This window comes from Nothobranchius furzeri, chromosome 17 (genome assembly GCF_043380555.1).
Source record: "Nothobranchius furzeri strain GRZ-AD chromosome 17, NfurGRZ-RIMD1, whole genome shotgun sequence".
Lineage (NCBI taxonomy): Eukaryota > Metazoa > Chordata > Actinopteri > Cyprinodontiformes > Nothobranchiidae > Nothobranchius > Nothobranchius furzeri.
In genome coordinates this window covers 54,340,951-54,363,398 of record NC_091757.1, presented here as the reverse complement: position 1 = coordinate 54,363,398, position 22,448 = coordinate 54,340,951, and the positions used below count along the sequence as shown (strand labels likewise).

At 45.8% G+C, this 22,448-nt stretch overlaps 3 protein-coding genes and 1 pseudogene across 3 annotated transcripts; 3 read left to right on the top strand and 1 right to left on the bottom strand.

Annotated features, from left to right (window-relative positions):
• The first annotated feature begins 1,321 nt into the window (after positions 1 to 1,321).
• LOC139063741 (betaine--homocysteine S-methyltransferase 1-like) lies at positions 1,322 to 2,722 on the top strand (annotated as a pseudogene).
• A 131-nt stretch (positions 2,723 to 2,853) lies between these two features.
• On the top strand, positions 2,854 to 8,290 carry LOC107394162 (betaine--homocysteine S-methyltransferase 1). The gene is made up of 8 exons (XM_015972956.3): positions 2,854 to 2,979; positions 4,304 to 4,436; positions 4,610 to 4,722; positions 6,176 to 6,367; positions 6,446 to 6,593; positions 7,201 to 7,383; positions 7,487 to 7,715; positions 7,816 to 8,290. Exons 1-8 carry the CDS (start codon positions 2,962 to 2,964, stop codon positions 7,991 to 7,993), a joined length of 1,194 nt encoding a protein of 397 aa, XP_015828442.1. The 5' UTR covers positions 2,854 to 2,961; the 3' UTR covers positions 7,994 to 8,290.
• A 1,763-nt stretch (positions 8,291 to 10,053) lies between these two features.
• On the top strand, positions 10,054 to 18,126 carry kgd4 (alpha-ketoglutarate dehydrogenase subunit 4). Its single transcript, XM_015972955.3, has 4 exons — positions 10,054 to 10,324; positions 11,168 to 11,231; positions 15,174 to 15,382; positions 17,737 to 18,126. Exons 1-4 carry the CDS (start codon positions 10,166 to 10,168, stop codon positions 17,752 to 17,754), a joined length of 450 nt encoding a protein of 149 aa, XP_015828441.1. The 5' UTR covers positions 10,054 to 10,165; the 3' UTR covers positions 17,755 to 18,126.
• A 57-nt stretch (positions 18,127 to 18,183) lies between these two features.
• pdxp (pyridoxal (pyridoxine, vitamin B6) phosphatase) lies at positions 18,184 to 22,448 on the bottom strand. Its single transcript, XM_015972954.3, has 2 exons — positions 21,661 to 22,448; positions 18,184 to 19,181 (listed from the first exon to the last, which is right to left on the bottom strand). Exons 1-2 carry the CDS (start codon positions 22,256 to 22,258, stop codon positions 18,835 to 18,837), a joined length of 945 nt encoding a protein of 314 aa, XP_015828440.1. The 5' UTR covers positions 22,259 to 22,448; the 3' UTR covers positions 18,184 to 18,834.

Genomic DNA, 22,448 nt, shown 5'->3' with positions numbered 1-22,448 from the left:
GAGTCCCATTCTGTCCCGCTCTGAACTTGAGACAGTTCTCCACACCTTCATCTCCTCACGCTTACACTACTGTTACTCTCTTTTCACGTGTCTGAGCAGAACCTCCCTGAACCGTCTACAGGTGGTTCAGAACGCCTGTGTTCGGCTTCTGACCAAGTCCTCCAAACACACCCACATCACCCCGCTTCTCCTCCAGCTTCACTGGCTGCCGGTCAACTTCAGGGTTCATTTCAAGATCCTGGTTCTGGTCTATAGGGCCTTACATGGACAAGCACCATCTTATATTGGTGATCTTCTTAGTCCCTACACCCCCAGCAGGTCCCTGAGGTCCAGTGATCAAAGCCTACTGGTTGTGCAGCACCAGGCTAAAGACCAGAGGTGACAGATCATCTGCTGCTGTGGTCCCCAGACTCTGGACCTCTCTCCCCCTGAGCCTGAGATCAGTGGACTCAGTGGTCTCCTTTAAAAAGCAGCTGAAGACTCACTTGTTCAAGCTGGCTTTTGTATGACCTTCTTCACCTCTCTCTCTTTATTCTGCTCTCCCCACCTATCCCACCTTCCTCAGGATCCACTGGTTTCCCTCTTTCATGTTCACTCTCTCTCTTTCTTAACATTTTGTTTTTTAATCACAATTGTCTATTTTTGCTCATTTTAAATATATTTTTAAACATTTTCTAAATTATTTTTTATATTTTTTGTTTTGGTGAAGCGCCTCGTGATTTTTATCTTGAGAGGCGCTATAGAAATGATATTTTCTTCTTCTTCTTCTTCTTCTTCTTCTTCTTCTTCTTCTTCTTCTTCTTCTTCTTCTTCTTCTTCTTCTTCTTCTTCTTTTAATTAAAAATCTCAATTTTCTTTCCCAACCCATGACATCTTCAGTGATTTTTCACAGATCATGTCGCACAATGTCCAAACAAACATGTGGCAATTTGAAGTGAATTTGGCACCAACGTGAGATCCTCCCATTATGATGAAAGAATAAAAAACTGAAGACGAGCAGCTCTCTGAGCTCTGACTTCGCTGTTTCCAAGTGCTTTGTGCTGCGGCTGAACTGGGGACAAGATGGCACCTACCATAAAGGTAGTAATCATTTTCACTGTGCAGATTTTCCCGACAGTTTTCCAGGTTTTAATCTAAGATGAAGGGCGTCTGAAGCGGTCCCAGCAGCACCTGCAGGCGCCGAACCGATCCGCCTGTCGATCTCCCGATCCCTCCTACCCTCACTCGTGAACAAGACCCCGAGATACTTAAACTCCTCCACTTGAGGTAGGACCTCTCCCCCGACCCGGAGTTGGCAAGCCACCCTTTTCCGGTCGAGACCATGGTCTCAGATTTGGAGGTGCCGATCCTCATCCCAGCCGCTTCACAGTTGGAAGTGTTTGCAAAAAAGAACGTGGACTTCCTGATTGCTGAGGAGATTTCACGCTCCACCGGACACCTTGTATGTTTTAAATTTGAATTTGTAAACAAAGACACCTATAACTGCAGTGCTTTGAGCACGTTGAGGAGGCGGAGTGGGTCGTGCAGGTCCTGAAGACCAGCGGGAAGCCTGTGGCTGCGTCTCCGTGTGTTGGACCTGAAGGAGACATGCATGGCGTCTAACCCGGAGAGTGTGCTGTCAGGCTGGTGAAGGCCGGGGTGATCCTCACCTGAAACGTTCTTTAGTTTTCCTTATCGGAAAGACTTAAAACAAGAATAATGCATCTGCATGTGCCCAGATTGTAGGAGTTAACTGCCACTTTGACTCTTTGACCTGTGTGAAGACTGTGAAGGTGATGAAGGAGGGGGTGGAGAAGGCCAAGCTGAAGGCTCACTGCACGGTGCAGCCGCTGGCGTAGCACACTCCTGACTGCAGCTGTCAGGGATTCATCGACCTGCCGGAATTCCCTTTTGGTGAATTGTTTGTGCATAAAATCAAGAGTGAAACTTGTAGATTTTCACACATTTTCTCTCTGATGTTCTCAGCCTTGGAGCCCAGGATCCTGACCAGATGGCACATGCAGAAGTATGCCAGGGAGGCCCACAACGTGGGTATTTGTTATATCGGTGGCTGCTGTGGGCTTGAGCCGTATCACACCAGGGCTGTGGCAGAAGAGCCGGCTGCAGAGAGAGGAACACTGCCTCCTGGATCAGAGAAGCACGGACTGCGGGGATCCGGTCTGGAGATGCGTACCAAACCCTGGGTCAGAGCCAGGTAGGACATCTGCAGGACTCAAACACTCAAAATGCACCAGAATCAGAATCTCTTCTGCTGTCTCTATCGCACCCGGGGCTCGTCGTGTCTACTGGGAAAATCTTAAACCAGCATCTGGTTGTCCCAAGTGCCCGTCCTCATCCACGCCCGAAGGATGGGGCGTGACCAAAGGCCACGTTGACCTGCTGCAGCACAAAGAGGCAACCAGCGCCCAGGAAATGAAGCATGCCCTGGAGATGCAGAAGGCTAAATCCTCTGCCTAAACACGACTAGTGATAGCAACACACAGATGTTCGGTTCAGAGGTCTAAAAAACACTTGATCCAATCATTACACGTCAATAAACCTGAGTTTTTGACCGTGTTGAATCAATGTTGCTGAATTTAACAAATAGAATGTAAAAAACACGCTTTTCACGTTCACTAAATTAGAAATCCTCCATTATTCGGGCTCCACCTATAAAGGTTATATTGTTTTTTAAAACATGAACCCACAAACCGACAGAGAAGCTGACCAAAACACCAAGAACCGCAATTAATCCGGACCAAACCAGAAGCATGCTTTCACGGTACCGTCATACAGTCAGAAAGAGGAGGGAGAGAGAGTAAACACGGCGGTTGTGTAACGTAGTCCTCACCAATCAGAGCTGCTCTCTCTCACACCCCTCCCCTGCGGTGGAGAGATTTATGGTGGCCCCCTGCTCCTCTCTAATGTCACTTCACACCTCTCAGAGCCTGAGCTGTCAGGGGTCCACACGGCCGCAGGAGAATGGCATCAACAAACAAGGTACGTGTGAAAGTCCTGCAGGGAAAAATCCACAAGCAGCAGCTGGAAGGTTTATTCAAAAGTTAGATTCCTGACATTTCTTGTCTTGGACTCGTTAATGCAAGACTCGTGATTATTATTTATGCTATTTCAGGATTCATTTAAATAAATTGCAACTAACATTTTTCTCATATGTTGCACATGGAGATGTTTTTCTACTAAATTAGTGCTTTAGCCGTAGGTGGAGAGTCACTCTGCAGACATATGACTGTGTTTGTCTGAGAGGCTTGTTCTGGGCAGAGGGTTTCTGAGGAACATTCTGCACAACCGAAACACCTAAACCTCCAACTGCTGCAGGACACAAATACCAAGACCTTCACGATCTAGTTTAACTCCCACAAAGTTTAATCTTTCAGTACATTTTCATTAAAATAGTTCAGATTCTACCATTTAATGCTCGTGTTGTTCAGAAACAAAGAAACGGTGAGACCTAAATTTATGCTTTAAACGTTTAATTTTCTGATTCACCACAAAGAGCAAAATAAAGATGATTCCTCCCTCTTACAGAGAGTAAAACATAAATTATGATGGTTTACTCAGGCTGCGCAGTGGCGCAGTGGTTAGAGCTGTTGCCTTGCAGCAAGAAGGTGCTGGGTTCGCTTCCCGGCCTGGGGTGTTTCTGCATGGAGTTTGCATGTTCTCCCTGTGCATGCGTGGGTTCTCTCCGGGTTCTCCGGCTTCCTCCCACGGTCCAAAAACATGACTGTTAGGCTGATTGGTCTGTCTAAATTGTCCTTAGGTGTGTATGTGTGATTGTTTGTCCTGTGTGTCTCTGTGTTGCCCTGCGATGGACTGGCTCTCTGTCCAGGGTGTACCCCGCCCGATTGCCCATTGACCGCTGGAGATAGGCACCAGCCCCCCCCCCCCGGGCGACCCTACATGGACAAGCGGGTTCAGCAAATGGATGGATGGTTTACTTATATTCTAAAAACCATATTTTGCTGCTGCGGAGACGTCTCATGAGTTTTTCATTTGGCTTTACGAATAAATCCCAACATTCATAGTTTGCATAAATTTAGAGTAATTAGGTTTAAATGTCTGCAGATCATTTATGGTGAGCCTAAACACAAAAATCAATATTTTAGATACGCATCTAGGAGTCAGCAGCTGCTCTTTGATGACTCTACCTCCCTGTGATGAGACACTCGTGTTGGGCAATGATTTTAATTTAAATCAGCTGCTTTTCGAGTGAAATTTTGCCTTTAATTTGGCGTCTAAACTATAGAAATTGCAGCTTTCTTGTATTCCTTTGAAGTTTTCTAGACTCACTGACTAATTATTTCAGGGAATCTTGGAGCGTCTCGATGCGGGGGAAGTTGTCATCGGAGACGGGGGCTTCGTGTTTGCTCTGGAGAAGAGGGGCTACGTGAAGGCTGGACCCTGGACCCCTGAAGCTGCTGCAGAGCATCCCGAGGCTGGTGGGGGATCATTCCCTTGAAATCAATGTTTCCTCTAAAACAAACTAACATGATTTAAAATAGGAACAAGTGGACTCTTTAGTTTTATGCTGAGTTCTTCATGCATTTGCCTCTAAATCTTTCACCATGCATGACCAGTCGGCCTCACGTTGGTGTTTCTGGTGGATTTTCAGTGCGACAGCTGCACAGGGAGTTCCTGCGGGCTGGATCCAACGTCATGCAGACCTTCACCTTCTACGCCAGTGACGACAAGCTGGAGAACAGAGGCAACAAGCTCACCTTTACCGTAAGCTAACCGAGACACTGCTTTTCTAAGAAAGGGAGTATTTTGCGGGAGGCTGCAGTGGTGCCCCTAAGGGGTGGCCAGGGGGGTCACCTTAATGACCCCCCACCCAATAAATCAAATTCATATTCACACAAAATATCAATTCTTCTCTTTTTAATCAAGAGATTAAATCAAATCAAATGTATTTGTCTAGCGCGTAAAATGCAACAAAGTTGCCCAAAGGCCTGAACGTAGATATATAAAAACAACTTAATAAAAACAGTCAATTAAAAACATAATAAAACACAAAAAATAGTACATTAAAAATCTGACGTTAGAAATGGTAAAAAGCAGGACTACCAAGTCAACTAGGAGTACTAAAAGCTGTCGAATGTAATACCAATAAATAAATATTTGATTATTGAGCAAATAAATAAAAATTTAAGTCAATAAATGTTGCCTTGGATGGTTTTGATAAAGACCAAGCTAACTGAGAAACGGTTTGTTACTTTTTATTTTTAGATTACGGTCGGTTACTCTAAGTTTCACACGTAAGCCGAACGTGACAATAGTCTCCCAAACCAGGCTCGGCTCAGGAACGCCAATCAGATCTACATCTCATTATATATTGGACCCACGATTCCTGGCTCCTGATTGCGGAAGGCTGTTAATAATTTCGCATCCAAGAGAGAGCAGAGGGTGTCTTAGCTAGTAGAAGCTAGCATGGACGTAATTTTGGGGGGGACGGGGGGACATGTCCCCTCCACTTTTTCCAAAGTCAAGTTTTGACCCCTGCACTTTTTACCATCCAAAAACAATATTACGCTATATTAAATTGACACTGGTTGAGCTCTAGGACCAAGCGGAAAACAACCGTTTGTGTTGAAGCCTGTTTCCCATTAGAGCATATTGTAAAGATACTACCCCCCACCCCCACTCCCCCACCCCCCGTGTCCCCTCTACTTCTAAAGTGAAAATTACGTCCATGGAAGCTAGCCATTAGCATTAGCAACTCCACAACATGGCAGAACTCCTTCAGGCTTGAGGAGATAAAACATCAACATCGAGGGGGTGGTGCAGTTGCATCGCTGTTATCCAATCAGAGGCAAATTGTTAGAATATTGTTACCATTAATGAGTAAGAGCTTGTTTTTCTACCAGGAACAACACCCAAGGGCAAATTACACTTCTCCGTTTGAAATAATTGTCTCTTTACAGAAATGTTTGTGCTTCTCAAATTTCTAGGTAATTGTGTTAGATGTACGTTGTATTTTAGTGGTAAATAATAAAAGAGCATGCAATGAACCAGCACAAACTAAACACCCCTGGGGTTACCACAAGCACTAAATTTGGCGTGCCACCCCAAAATCTTCACTGACCCACTCATGAAAATGATCTGGGGGCACCACTGGGGGCTGCAGGAGGGAATGTGACTTTGTTTAGGTCATGTTGGACTTTTATAACTCCATTTACAGGGAGCTCAGATCAACGAGGCCGCCTGCGATTTGGCCCGAGAGGTCGCCAACGAGGGCGACGCTCTGGTTGCAGGAGGGGTGTCCCAGACACCGTCCTATCTGAGCTGCAAGAGCGAGAAGGAGGTGAAGGCCACCTTCAAGAAACAGCTTGATGTCTTCATCAAGAAGAATGTTGACTTCCTCATAGCTGAGGTGGAGATTTAACTATAGAACACAGGTCGAAGTGGAATGCTAAAGAAACGAGTCACGACTGAGAGCTTTCTCCTGCAGTATTTTGAACACGTTGAAGAGGCTGTGTGGGCCGTGGAGGTGCTGAAGGAGACGGGGAAGCCTGTGGCAGCATCGCTGTGTGTTGGACCTGAAGGGGACATGCACGGTGTCCCCCCTGGAGAGTGTGCCGTCAGGCTCGTCAAAGCCGGTACGTAAATGAGCGTTTCTGGAAGTTTAGCAGCTTTCCAAATGACTTTTATGGATATCAGGACTTCAAGTGAAAGTCAAACATTTTTACAAATTCAAAACTATTTCATGTGTGTATAGGTCTCTGATTCTATAATAAAAAACTGAAATTTACCTTGTTTTTATGACCAGTTGGTACTAACACTAAGATCACACCTTACTCAGGGCTATTCAGTTCGAGGCCTCGAGGGCAGGTGTTCAGTACCTTTTGGATTTAACCCTGCTTCAACACATCTGATTTCAATTAGTAGGTGATCAACAGGCTTCTGCAGAGCCTGGTGAGCTGCTGCACAGGTGATTTAACCACTGAATCATGTGTGTTGGAGCAGAGAAACCACTAAAACATGCTGGATACCGGCCCTCCAGGCCCAGAATTGAATACCCCTTCCTTACTCTCTTGTCTTACTGATGTAATACATTTTTACTGGAAGCAGCAAGTCCAAAAATTATGTGTCCAGTTACTGTTTTGTAAAATATTTGCAACTGAAATTTAATTGTGAAACCATTCGTTGCATATTAAAGCTGGCACCCTGTAGTGGTGTATCTAACAGGTTGCTGAATGTTTCCAGGAGCCCAGATTGTGGGGGTTAACTGCCACTTTGACCCGTTGACCTGTGTGAAGACTGTCAAGATGATGAAAGAGGGAGTAGAGAAGGCCGGTCTGAAGGCTCACTACATGGTGCAGCCGCTAGCGTACCACACTCCGGACTGCAACTGTCAGGGATTCATCGACTTGCCGGAGTTTCCCTTTGGTAATAATAAGACGGAACAATCTTTTATTTAGCGCCTTTCAAGATTCAATTCAACATCCAATGTTCATTTTTCTCTACGACCATGTTTTCATTTGTCTACCAGGGCTGGAGCCCAGAATACTGACCCGCTGGGACATGCACAAGTACGCCCGAGACGCCTACAACGCCGGCATCCGATTTATTGGTGGCTGCTGTGGGTTTGAGCCCTATCACATCAGGGCTGTGGCAGAGGAGCTAGCCCCTGAGAGAGGCTTCCTTCCAGCTGCATCAGAGAAACATGGTACCTGGGGAGCTGGTCTGGAGATGCACACTAAACCTTGGGTTAGAGCCAGGTCAGTATGTTGGTGGAAACATCCCCTAAACTTGGTCAGATCTGTCATAGAAGCTTATCAGCATCAGGGACAATAAGCTAGCATTTTCCTTTTCTTTTAGAGCCCGCCGTGACTACTGGGAGAACCTGAAACCAGCCTCAGGTCGTCCACTGTGTCCCTCCATGTCCAGCCCTGATGGTTGGGGTGTCACCAAGGGCCACGCTGATCTTCTGCAGCAGAAAGAGGCCACCACTAAGGACCAGCTCAAACAGCTGTTCGACAGATCAAAGACCCACTGATTCAGTTCATCGTATTCACATCTGGCAGCAGCCCCGCTTCAAACAGGGCTGTGAAGCTTCCGCCCTTTTGTGATGTAGCATGTGTTTATAGACTGGTGACCAGCACAGCATCAAGCAGTACCTTACATGAGACTGCTCTGTTCTGTACATCTGTTATGCTAACTGCAGAAATGAAACCAAAGTGTCTCATGTTGGCTCACGCTGGAGTAGGGACCTGCTTGTTTTCTGTAACCTGGGACCAGTTTGATAAATAAAATGTCTAATAAAAAACAAAAAGAAGAATATTCCTAAACAGCAGTCTGCATTGCAACTTGTCTCTTTTTAGATAAGGAAGAGCAAATTGATATCATCTCATATATTAATGAATTTATTCATTATTTAACTAATTTGATAATTATTACAAGATAGTTTCGTATTAAAATTCCACTTTTTGGTGGATCACTTTGGATGGTGCTTGCTGGTTGAAGAGTGACCGGTGTGATGCAGAGCGTTGTGATCATAGACATGAATACATAGATGCCCCATTGGGCACTGGAGAGCGTAAAAGTGTTTCTTCCATTTTGTTCTGTGTTTACCTTGTATTGAAATATTTTGAATCTTAAATTAAAAAAATTAAAAATAAAAGAGTGTTGCTTCCATAATGGTTGGGTCCCTCACTCTTCAAACCCAAATGGAGTCAATGCAGAGTGGGCAACTATCCTCATTTTTATGCAGCCTAGAGTTGCAACAACCAGAGCTCCAGACCCCACGTGACTCTCAGTTAGTGGACGCCATTTTGGCATGCAAAAAAGGTAAACAAACACGGATGTAACCATGAACATGAACGGGATCCGCTTGGATTTTACTTCGTCGGAGTTTACTTCACACCTTAAAACAGAATAAATCGTTTTATATAGTCAGAAATTAAATAGACTAAACATCTCCGACCCTTACCGTGCCCCTGGGATACTTTTTAAAAACGCCAGAAGCTGTCGGAGCGGACTTCTTACCGGCACAACACCAGACCTGACCAGGGAACCCCTTGGGATTTACCCGGAGGAGCTGGCTCCGGCGGCTGGGGAGAGGGAAGTCACGCTACTGCCCCCGCAACCCGACTCCGGATACGCGGATGAAAATGGATGGATGGACGGACAAATAACAGATTTACACGTAAGTAGTCTCGGTGAGACAGATAATAGCAATCCAAAGTGCTTTTTATGTGTGATCTGACAATTGATCAACCATTGCTTAAAAATTAAATACAGCTTAGCCGGTTAATTGCTGTCACCATAAAACACGGAAACGGCAGCACTCAGAACTCACGAGGCAACGTTTTACGGGATGTTTACTTGTTGCTATGAGTAATAAGACAGAAAAAGCCACGCCAAAATAAGTTTAGGAAGCCCACTAAGAATCATAATAAAAGCATTTAAAATAAATACCATACACAGTTGAGGAAACGTTGGTTTAAGTACCTGATATGAAGCGGTCGCTGCATAAGTGAAAACCTTTACTCTCGGGATCCCACAGCTTCATTTTCGCCCGGTCACTAGCGCGTTTTATTACAATGATCCAACGTTTGCGGCGCTCCGGATCTTGGGGAATCCTGTAGATGACTCATTCCTTATGTCGTCCGCGTCTGTTCTGCATCCTGGGGCACAACAGGAATCTACCATATTTCCCGTTTGATTGAGTTTTCTGACAATAACAAATAGTCCAGCTGCCGGCTTCTGCATGCCAATATGGCGCCGTTTCGATTTGAACTGTTGCATGCCGGGAGAAGTGACGTCAACTCCCGGAGCTCTAATAGACAACAGTTTTACAACAACAGGATAACTATTAATTTTATATTTTTATAAATTTTATTTTATTTTATTTATATTTTAATTATCATGCAATGCCACATGACTGATTTTGTGATTAGCATAATTAAATGTATTTTTTTAGTTGGGTAAACGCCTTCCTCAGTAGAAATTAACATACCGGGAGCGAGTGGAGACCCATCCAAGATGGCGGCCTGCCACTACGACAGCTCTTGTCCACAGGGCGTCTGCGTACATGATGCCTGTGGTTGTGATCGTTTTGTGTGGGTGTGGCGCACTGTTCTGTTGGAATGATTTTTAGTAACTTGCTGAGGTGTGAGTCCACTTTGGGAGCATTTTTATTGCGGTGACAACGGAAGTGGACCGGTAGATGCGTTGTCCCAGGCCTCGCCCCCTTTATCCTTATCGTTTGATAAACAACAGCGCCCTCTTGCATTGCGCCTGTGCGGCCACAAGAAGCGGAAGTAGGGTCGTCATGGGAAGCAAAGTCAGCTCCAAAATGGCAGCTCCCGCGGCGAGAGTAATTCAGGTAAATTCGCTCATAAAATCTTTACTTAATAGCTATTATGGGCGTTGTGGCTTTGTGTAATTTTTAAGGTAAAATGAGCTTAAGGTAGCTGTTTATCGATCACAGTGAGCCATGTTTGCTCACTAACGCCTCACGTACCCTTTGTGCCCTTGTTAAAGCAGAATTGTTGTGTTTAATGGCAAAGAGATGATTTTATTCATTAAATCACAAATATGCGGACTGACAGTGAATTTATGTAAGCATCGGCTCTCCTGTCACATCTGACTGCAGTACATGCTACGCTAGCTAGTCCACTTAAATGCAATAATCAACAAATCACATTATAGATCAAACTTTTAACATCTGTTTATTTTCTCTGGCTCAATTACAAACACAAGTACGTCTTAGTCTTGCAAAAAAATGACTGATTTCTTTAATTTTCACAAGTTACTTTCGCATTCATTGAGTATTTAAAGTCAAAAAGACAATAAATTAAAAGATGAGGACAAATAGAAGCATTCGCTTTTGTTTTGCAGTCTCGCCACCTCCATATCAGTTCATATGAATGAATCATGAACATATGTGTGAAACCATTCATTTAGAAATATAGTTGCATTTTTAATAATGAATACACACATTTATACCCTGAATATCCTGAAAAATAACCTATGAACCGATGGTCTTAGCAGCAAAATAACTGTTTTTAACAGTTTTTATGCAGTTTGGGCTCAAGAATAACATTTAAGTTTTGTGTTGCAAAACAAACAATATTGAAGGTGAGATTCCATAGTTTCTGTATTTGACTTTGCGCGTCAGAAAAAGCCTGCAAACAAAGTCTGATTTCTGTTGTTACTGTTTTCTCAGGCTGTTCGGCCACACGCTCCACTGATCAAGTTCCCCAGCAGACACGGCATACCCAGGCCCAACGGTAAAGCTTTAAATAATTATGTAGATTATATAATTTATTTATTCATAAACCTTAATTTTTAAGAAGATTAACCACTTTAGATTTACCATCTCGCAGGGTCCGAAATTAAGTTTTTTACTCACCGGCCAAGTTGGCCGGTAGATGATGAAAATCTACCGGCCAAGCACATTTTTTACCGTCCAAAATTCTAAATGATTTAGATCTACCTAAAGCATGTTATTCTATATTATGCTGATTCCAAACAGAGTGACAAAATAATTAAAACATCAATTAATAAGGAAAACAACTCTTTTGTCATTTTTACTATTTATTTATTTATTTATTTTTAGAGATGTTTTTATGAACTCTTTCATTGAAATCTAGTCAGACTCCTTGTTTTCTCTGTCCATGAAGTCTGGCCTCCTGCTTCTGACACCGTCTTTGTGCCAAAGCATTACAGCCTCATTTGGGTCCTAGTCCTTGATCTCTGGAGAACACAGCTGCACCATGAGAATATCTGAAAGTGTGTCAGGGCTAGGGTTGTCACGGTAACCGGTGTAGCGGTAAACCCCGGTAAAAAAGTTGACAATAATAATAACCGTCTTGTTTTTAAAAAAAATTAATTATCTCGGTGGATTACCGTGGTTGCGGTGTAGGCGCGGTGACCCTTACCAGCCACCGTATCATCTGGAAGTTGCCGGCGGCACATGCGCACTTTGTTGTTTACGACCAAAACTTTCTTGAAGCTAAAGCTGAAATAATGGCCAGAGGAGACGGCAGCACTCGGGACATTTATTATCCCTCAAAGAAGACAAAGTCGGAAGTATGGGCATTTTTTGGATATTTGAAGAATGCCGAGGGACAGCTGTCTGTGAAAGGCAGCAACGCTACGTGGCCATCATAATGTAGCTTGTCTCACGACTCCGCCATCTCCAGTTCGCCACTTTTCACAAAATCTTCTGGTTGCCACTGGTCCTGGTGGTTTTTCTTCCAGTTCGACGAGTTTTCTTTTGGAAGGCTGGCTGACTCCAGTTAAAAACCGCCACATTTCACCGCTAGTTTTAACACGAAGCTAACTGCTAACTTGATAAACTGATTGAATGGGATAGGTGGAAATGACGTTGAATGTGGCGCTCACGTTTCGCGTACGTTTGTGTACGTTGCATGCAGGCGGGAGGAGTATCAGACATCCATGGAAGATGACTGATAAACATAACTAATTTGGTGCAAACGTTTACTCGCCATGCGGCAGGTAGAGCTCAAAAATTTACTCGCCAAATGGAGCAATTTGGCGAGTGGCGAGTGTTAATTTCGGACCCTGATGTCGTTTTCAAGCCATCATATATTTATAATCAGCTCAAGCTAAAGAAATTATGTAGATGATATAGAGGTGATCGTGTAGCACAGTTGATTCAGGCTGTTAGGTCCCTGTATGACCGGTGAGAGTTGGGCTCCGCCAAGGCTGCCCTTCGTTACCGATTCTGTTCATAACTTTTATGGACGGGAATTCTAGGTGCAGCCAAGATGTTGAGGGGATCTGAGGATCAGGTCTATGTTTTTTTGCAGATGATGTGGTCCTGTTGGCTTCATCAGAACATGATTTTCAACTTTTGCTGGAGCCTTTCGCATGGGATGAGAATCAGCTCCGCTAAGTCCAAGACCGTGGTTTTGAGTCGGAAAGGGTAGAATGCTTTCTCCAGGTCAGGGATGAGGTCCGGCCCCAAGTGGAGGAGTTTAAGTAATTTTGCATCTTGTTCACAAGTGAGGCAAGATGGATAAGCTGGTGCAGTCTGCAGTGATGTGGGCGTTGTTCCGATCTGTCGTGGTGAAAAGAGAGCTGAGCTCTCAATATACCGGTAGATCTACATTCTTACCCTCACCTTTGCTCACGAGCTTTGGGTAGTTAAAGTTAAAGTCCCATTAGTTGTCACACACACTGATATGTGTGCGAAATTTGTTCTCCACGTTTGACCCATCCCCTGGGGGAGCGGTGAGCTGCAGACACAGTCGCGCTCGGGAACCATTTGGTGGTTTAACCCCCCCAATCCAACCCCTTAATGCTGATTGTCAAGCAGGGAGGCATCGGGTCCCATTTTTTTCTAAGTCTTTGGTATGACCCGACCAGGAATTGAACCCTGATCTCCCAGTCTCAGGACGGACACTCTACCAGTAGGCCACTGAGCTGGTAGTGACCAAAAGACCGAGATTGCAGCGACTAGCGGTCGAAATGAGTTTTCTCCACAGGATGTCTGGGCTCTCTCTTAGAGATAGGGTGAGAAGCTCGGTCATCCAGGAGGGGCTCTGAGTAGAACCGCTGCTCCTCCACATCGAGAGGAGCCAGTTGAGGTGGCTCGGGCATCTGGTCAGGATGCCTCCTGGACGCCTCCCTGGTGAGGTTTTCCAGGCACGTCCAACCAGGAGGAGACCTAAAGGTAGACCCAGGACACGGTGGAGGAACTATGTCTCTCGGCTGGCCAGGGAACACCTTGGGATTCCCCTGGAGGAGCTGGCCCAAGTGGTTGGAGAGAGGGAAGTCTGGGCCTCTCTGCCTAATGGTTGGTTTATGCTTGACGCGTCCGCGAGGTTCGCATAACTCCGCGCGGAAAAGTTGCGTCATTTTAACAACCACGCCCCTCCACCGCGCCTCCGCACGGCCCAGACCAGAATTTCTGCACCGCGCACCTCGGAAAATTTCTAACCACGCGGACGGACGGACGCGGAAAAACATGGCGGACTGGCAAGAACTAGTACGGCAGAGGTTGGTAAATACAGACATTTGTATGCTTCAGCTCTCAGAGATCACCGTGATCAACATGTTGTTAATAATTCTTGGAGAGAAATAGCTCGCACTGTCGGAAAAGACGAGGACGCTGTTAAAAATGCTGGAATGCCATGTTGTAAACAGTAATTTCTACTTCTACTATGGTGTAGTGTTGGGTGCATGCCGTAGAGCTCCATGCTGCCCCCTACAGTTTGGGAGAATATTGGCTCACCGCAGAGACGAGCCGCACAAACCATAAACGCTGCAAGTTGTGAAGCGTGTTCCATCCGCGAGCCGCATCACCAAGCGGAAAGTGGATGCGTCAAGCATAAACCAAGCTTAAGCCAGGGTATCCGCTGGTCCTTAAAAAGTCTTAAATTTGCTTTTCAAAATTGAAGGCCTTAAAAAAGACAAATAATCCTTAAATACAGTTTCCAAAGGTCTTAAATTACCAAAGGCCCACTAAACAAGATTCTATTTCTATAAAAATTTCGTGAATTTCTAGTTGGTGTTCAGCATTTCTTGTGTGTGATACTGGCGTAAGTGGAACCGTACACGTTCAGTTGGTTGTGAAAGGGGGCTATTTTTAGATGAGCACGTTAGCTGGTTACGCTAGCGGGAGCTTGTGCCATGGGGAAGTGCAAGTTTAATGCTAACTGGATGGCTAATCCCCGTTCGCGATGTGGTTAGCACCGGTTAAGTCTGGACATGAACCTCCATCTGGAATGTAACACCTTAGGTGTGTTCTTGCTGTGTCGTGGTTCTAATTCCATGCTTTCGTTCTTTTTAAACACAGAAACAGTTTTGTTTACCTGTTTTGTAGCTACAGTTTCGCCGACGGCGAAACTGTAGCTACAAAACAGGTAAACAAAACTGTTTCTGTGTTTAAAAAGAACAAAAGCATGGAATGTCACACCTGCTTAAAACGAACCTGGTTTGCATGTTCTTGTATAAACGTGGGTCAGTGCACTGGTTGTTCACCTGCACAGTTATGAATATTATTTTTTCTGATTTATGTGCAGAAATTTGATGCTAAGACAACATTCTTCTGGGACATTTTTAAAACCATCAGCTTTACAGTCTGAAAACTGAAATTGAACACTTTCCCTGCATTTCTGCGTTTGTCTTGTGAATTTATATTCACGAACATCGATCCTGTCTTATCTGATGACGACTTCCTGTTTTGTTTTTCCTCCTTCTAGCCCAAGAGGCTTTGAAAACGTTAGCAGCCAGCTTCCCCCAGTACAACGCTCCCAGCTCCGCCTCAGCTGCAGCATCACCTCCCTCATCCAGACCTCATGTAGCTCCGACTCCGATCCCGGGAATGCCGGACACCCTGGCCTCCATTCAGCAGCTTCCTGCGAGGTACCGCCGGAGACCGCTAACCTCCGATGAAGTGGACTACATCCAGGTGAGGGGGTGTGACCAATCAGAGCATGCGTTTAATCTATTATAAAGATATTTTAGATCAGGAATAAGGACTGTAGCCTTATAAAAACATTATCTAGCTTGTTGTTTGCTGTTTTTATGACAAAAAGATCTTTTATGGAGATTTCAAAGCTTCATAAAGACTCCCATTCGTCCCATCGGGGAAGAAATGCAGACACCAGCTGACATGGAAGCTCCTAACCATGCGTGGAGGGTTTCAGACCAAGTCCAGCACCTTGAGACTGTACACTAGTCTTAAGGAAGGAGGCCGAGGACTAGTGAGTGTGAGAGCCACTATCCAAGATCCACAAGTACATCAGGGACAAGACTACAGCAGATGTTGCGCTCAGTGAATGTCTCAGACAATGGCGAGCAGAGGAGGCGGCGCTGGAAATACCATCGTGGGAGGACAAGCCCCTACATGGGATGCACCACTGACAGATCACTAAAGTGGCTGATATCCAGAAATCCTACCAATGGCTAGAAAGAGCTGGTCTGAAGGACAACACAGAGGCGCTCATCATGGCTGCACAGGAATAGGCCCCGAACACCAGAGCAACAGAGGCTAAGATCTACCTCACCAGACCAGACCCAAGGTGTAGGCTATGCAAAGAGGCCCCTGAGGCAATCCACCACACAGCTGCAGGGTGTAAGATGCAGGCAGGGAAAGCATACGTGGTACGCCACAACCGAGTGGCTAGCATCGTGTACAGAAACATCTGTGCAGAGTGTGGACTGGAAGCCCCAAGGTCAAAGAGGGTAACACCCCATAAGGTAGTAGAAAATGAGAGCCAAGCTCCCGTGGGACTTCCAGATCCAGACTGACAAAATGGTGATGGCGAACCAACCGGACATTGTAGTGGTGGACAAACAACAGAGGACAGCCGCTGTGGTTGATGTGGCATTACCAAGTGATGCAACATCAGGACAAAAGAACATGAGAAACTAGAGAAGTACCAGGGCCTCAAAGAAGACCTTGAGAAAGCCTGGTGAGTGAAGACATCAGTGGTGCTCGTGGTCAACAGTAACCCCCAAACTGGAGGAGTGGCTTCCGGTTAACCAGCTATAAGCCGTGAAGGGGCGTCATTAACCAGTCAAAGAAATTTAGGAAATTCCTGACTGGGACCAGGAAACGGGACCACATCAGTCCGGTTCTGGCCTCCCTGCACTGGCTTCCGGTCTGTTATCGTTCACACTTTAAACTCCTCGTCTGTTTACAATTTCTTCCAGGGTGGTGCTCTCCCCCCCCCCCCCAATCTGGCCACACTCCTGAACAGACATTCCCCATCACGAGCTCTGCGCTCCTCTGACCAAGGCCTGCTCGCTGTCCCTCGTTCTAGGTGCCGTACTCGCGGGGACCGGGCTTTCTCAGTCCTAGCCCCGTCACTCTGGAACCAGTTGCCACCCTCAGTTAGGCTGTCCCCATCTCTGCCAGTCTTTAAGAGTCGCCTAAAAACCCACCTCGTCCGCTTGGTGTTCCCTGAACGTGTTTGAGTTCGGCCCTCTTTAATGTTGATTTTAATTCCCTGCTTTCATCGGTCTCTTCATCTCTTGTTCTACCCGTTAGTTTTCTACTTTAATGTTTTTGCCTGTTTTTCTCATGTACCGTGTTCAGCGCCTCGGGCTTCCCAACAGGGTCGCTTTCCGGATGGCGCTTTATAAATAAAGCTTTGATTGATTGAAAGTTTGGAAAGCGTGCATCCCTAAGAGAGAACCACTTGATTGTTATCATCTATCTCTACAATATATTTCTAGCCAGGGGTGGACTGGCCTATCTTAGCATTCTGGCACCGTCCCAGTGGGCCGCTTAGCCAAGTGGGCCGCTTGCCCAGCTTAGGCCGACACTACTCCACAGCTGGTGATCTGCAGAACATCAGCTCCATGGTAACCCGAAGCTAACAGTTTTTCCAGGCGTTTTTAGCAAGAAAAGCGCGGCAGAGCGATGACGTAGGACTAGTTTTACCGTGTTAGCATGTAGCTAATGTCCCGCTGGTCTCCGCCCGTGGAGAATGGGCTGGTCTGGAAGGTCAGGGCTCTCGGTTGCAGCGGTCTGGCCCTGCTTGTAATTTAACAGTCCCAGTCCATATTAGATCTCACATTCGGCTTAGAGACGAGTCCGTGGGCGGCAACACCCCCCCACCCCCACCGCTCTCCCAATGGGGAGGGCCGACGATTCGTAAAAATGCCAGGGCCGAATTTTGGTCCCAGTCCACCCGTTTCTAGCGATGCTATATTAAAACGTTAACGGGCATAAAAAAATGTTTTAGGCTAGCTTGTTTTTCATATTTGTTATTGTAGCTTTTTACATTTTAAATTGTAATTGTGTTTTTTTCACAGCGCGGCGGACCAGAATGATACGAAGGACCCGCCTCAACAGCCAAAGCCCTTATCTGTTGATCGGTTGGTGTCTTCCTTCTGCCGTCAGCTCGACCCCGATACCACGGAGAATAAAGCATTTCATAAATCCTGTTCAAATGTACATATGTTTACTTTTAGATGATTGCAATGTATTCGAAGTCCTCGTTGAAGGGTAACGGAACACAGCAGAGCCGTAACAATACTCACCTTTCCCTTTAACTGCAAATCTCAACAGGTTTTGTTGAATTTATTAACCCGATCTGAAAGAATCGACGTGTGTTTTAGCAGGACTACCCAGATGCAGTTAGAAACGTTTGCAATCAATCTGTTTTGTTCCACTGAAACTATAATAAAATGCATTTTAATGGTTGTGTTTTTAAAACGTCTGATCGACAGACCCAGAAGAACAACGGGGATGAGCCGTGGTTAGCTGACGTTGCAGGTATTTATTGATACCGTTGCTGGCATGCTTTAAAAGGGAAAACATTCACAACATTAAAACTTCACAGCAGTGTGCAGAAACACCGGCCACCATTAACACTTTCTCTAAATATGAACTCCAGGGAGCTGTTTAGTAGTTGGATAATAGCACAGGTAGTTCAGACATGACAAGGTCAAAGGTCACCCATCTGACCAGCGTGCTCAGTCTGGACCAGAGCTGAAAAAAAGCTGCTGCACTTTTTTTTTTATTGCCTAGAAGTGACTCCGGCACAACACTGAATAAGTTACTTCTGCATATTTAAGCCTTTTTGGCAAAAATAAACAAAACGGCACCTAAACGCATGAATTCAGAACGATTCATGGCTTTACAAAAATACTTTCAAGATTTTCAAAAGCCTAAGATCAGGTACTAGCTCTGGCCTTCGTGACTAAACGCAGTACATTCCATAAACACCAACAAGTCACAAATGGTCACAACACTAGAAGGAACACGGATGACTCGGTCCTACGTGTGCTTGGTCACAACATAAACGGTGTCTTAATTAATCATAATTGTAATCCTTGATTAGGACGTTTTGTGCGAATGCCAGACTTTTCACAAGCACTTTGTTGCTCCGCAGCAAAAAAAAAAACACATCAATCGGTTTGTTCTTCCAGTTCCTCAAAAGCTGGAAGGAAGTCGGCGATGGTGTCCACCACATAGTCAGGAACAAAGCTGTGGTTGGTGGTCAGGTCACTATTCCTGTACTCCTGGGCCTCCTCCATCTGAGACACGCCGGTAAGGGTGAGCATGGTGTCCAGGCCACAGTTGGACCCGAACAGCATATCAGTCTCCAGTCGGTCCCCGACCATCAGGCACTGGGCGGGATCCACGCCTCTGAACTGGCTGGAGATGCACTCAAACATGAAGCGGCTCGGCTTACCGATCACCGTGGCTTTGCGACCCGAGGCCACCTCTAGGGCCGCAGTCAGGGACCCCGAGCCTGCAGAGGGGCCGACATAAGAGAGGTTAGATGATAGGAAACTAAGCAGATCGCACTAATGGGTTATTATTACTGGATCATGGTTTTTATGAAATATGACAACTAGATCTACTTAAGAATTAAAGTTAGGGATGCACCGATACTGGTATCGGTATTGGTGCAGATACCGATACGATACTAAGATCAGTATCGGTAAAAGTTAACCGATACCAGGAACCGATACCAATGCAGTTGCTTGAAAATGGCTTCACTGTAACTTGGCATTTCTGTTCACCTAATATTTTAGTTTTATGATAATTTATATTAACATATTTGACTTTTTATCTACCTCACAGTCTTTTCCTGTTGAAAGCAGAGAAGAAAATAAAATCTGCATTTCAATTCATTGCATTTTTTTGTGTGGTAGAAGTATCGTAATCGGTATTGGTGAGTACTCTGATCCAAGTATCGGTATCGTATCGGTTTGGAAAAAAGTGGTATTGTTGCATCCCTAATTAAAGTTAGGTTTAAATTGAGATAATAGCCTCAGTTTTTTTTTTTACAACAAACTGCAAAAAAGCATCAAAGGGTTATGTGTACTACACGATGAACCCTTTATGGTAGAGAACACGGAAAGTTACAAAATTACGTTTGATTACAGCAAGTATAGTCTAGACGAGGTCGTTAAACCAAGACGGTTTTTAATTGTCTGCAAAATCTTAATTTGGAAACTTGGATACCTCAGCGACCAGAGGCACCTTCACAAGGTGGCCAGGCAGGGAACACGGCCCTCCAATGGCCACCCCTGAGTAGACCACCCCTCACACACCCTATGATAAATCGCATCAATGTTCACACAAGCCACACGTTCATCTTCTTCAACTCATTCACTGCCAGCCGTTTCCTGGTCGCTAAAGACCTTCGCTGCCAGCGTTTCTCACCGTTTTTACTGTTTTTGTTAAGTCGCAGAACGTTGCACGCTGGCATGATGTCGACGCCAAAACAACCAAAACAAAGTGGAGACTCACCTCTTACATCAGGAAGAATCCGCGCGTTTCGAGCGTTATCCGTTCTTTCATAATTCGTTGTTGAATTGTGATCGGCAGACACTTTTCCGGTTCGCGTCTCACTTTTTTTTTTTACAGCAGCGGTCCAAAACGATCTCCTAACTCATGGATGTTCTGCTTCCTGATCACGTGATGTACGCGGATGGAGATCGGCTTCAGAGCTGAGAGGTTTGTTCTCACGGTGCGGGGGCTCGTTCCGACGCCCACACGGTAAAAAAAATGCACATGACCACTTTAGTCATCATTGGCGGTGAATGAGTTAATCACAACATGCATGTATCAGCCATCAAATACACTTTTAAACAAAACATCCCTCTGACCTGCATCAGATCAGAGATAGGGGTGTTGTGTGGGACTGATGGGCAGCTTTCAGTCCCAGTAAGCTGAGAGACTAACTTTTAAGGTGAGGCTTATCATTTTCGAAAACAAACAAAAATTAGTTTATTTATTTTAAGGTACAGACAGCAACAGGAGTGATTTTTTTTCTGGTAAATGTGTAGGATATATAGGCCTTTTTGCTTGAATTAGAAAAAAAATGAAGAAGCCGTGCAATGCAAGCTGATCTCTCCAGAGTTACCACAGGGACCAAAATGATAAATGAGCCGCACTTGTATAGCGTCTCTCAGAGTAAGGACTCCAAAGCGCTTTACACTACAGTGTATCATTCATCCATTCACACACTGGTGGGGATGAGCTACGACGTAGCCACAGCTGCCCTGGGGCGCACTGACAAATAAGGTGTGCCACCCCAAACTTTTCACTGCCCCCCCCCCCCCTTAAAAAACGTTCCTGGGAAGAGGAAGAAGAAAGTATCATTTCTATAGCGCCTCTCAAGATAAAAATCACAAAAACGGTGAAGGGGCGCCACTCATGGACGTAATTTTCACTTTAGAAGTGTGTGTGTGTGGGGGGGGAGTATCTTTACAGTATGCTCTAATGCAGGGGCGGGCAATCCTGGTCCTCGAGGGCCACTATCCCACATGTTTTACTGTTTTCCCTGTTTCAACACACCTGATTTCAATCAGCAGATTAGCTGGCTTCTGCAGCTTGATGAGCTGCTGAATCAGCTGCGTTGGAACTGGGAAATAACAAAAAGATGGAGGATACCGGCCCTCGACGACTGGAGTTGCCCACCCCTGCTCTAATGGGAAACAGGTGTCAACACAGTTATTTTCCGCTTGGTCCAATAGCTCAACCAGTGTCAATTTAATATAAAGTAATATTGTTTTTGGATGGTAAAAAGTGCAGGGGTCATAACTTGACTTTGGAAAAAGTTGGGGGGGGACATGCCCCCCCCCCCCCCCCCCCAAAAAAAAATTACGTCCATGGCGCCACTGCCAGTGATCTCTCCAGTTCATGGTGGACAACAGCTGGTGATCTGTGTGGATCATCCAACCAGATGAACAGAACAGAAGTGCATCATCACGCCATACCTGGGAGGATCCTCCCGCCCGACAGCGGGTGCCAGGGGTCGTTATCGGTGGCCAGAAACAGACACTCCGGGTCCCTCAGGTAGCAGGACGCTTTGGCCAGTTTGAGAAAAGTCAGTTTGTCATCGTGTCCCACCAGCACCGCCTTCACGTCCGGAGCCAGGCTGCAGTTGTAGATGGTGGCGTCAGGATCGTCCGCCTCCTCCACGCAGGGGATGCCCGCCTCCAGCAGCTCTCCGCGGAGCGCCTCGCAGCCCATGACGAACACCTGGCCGCGGACCTTGACGACGTCTCTCAGGTAGAGAGCCGAGCAGTACGACGAGCTGAAGATCTGCTCCAGCATCACGTCGGTGAAGCCCAGGCGGGAGAACTTGTGCACGTAATTCTCCCGCGGCCTGGTGCAGTTGTTGGTGACGAACACTACGTTTTTACCGTGGCGGATCAGGGAGTTCACCACTGTCGCCGCTCCGCTGATTGCGTTTTCTCCGTGCCAAATGACCCCATCACAGTCGAAGAGGAAGAAGTCCTTCGCTTCGAGCAGACCTCTAATTTGAGGACCGCGAATTTTCTGGCAGCCTTTGAACCCAAAGGCGCCTGCCATTCCGGCGTTTTCCTCGTTTTCCTCCGTCTTTCAGCCGCTAGTGGCGCCCCATGTCTGAGGCTGGTGCGGAACACGACGAAGATAACAGACTTAAAACAGTAAAACTGATAAATGCCAGAAAATCACATCGCAGCGAGCTTGTTGGTGCGGTTCGTACGCGGATAGACGGAGGGGTACATAAACATTGACG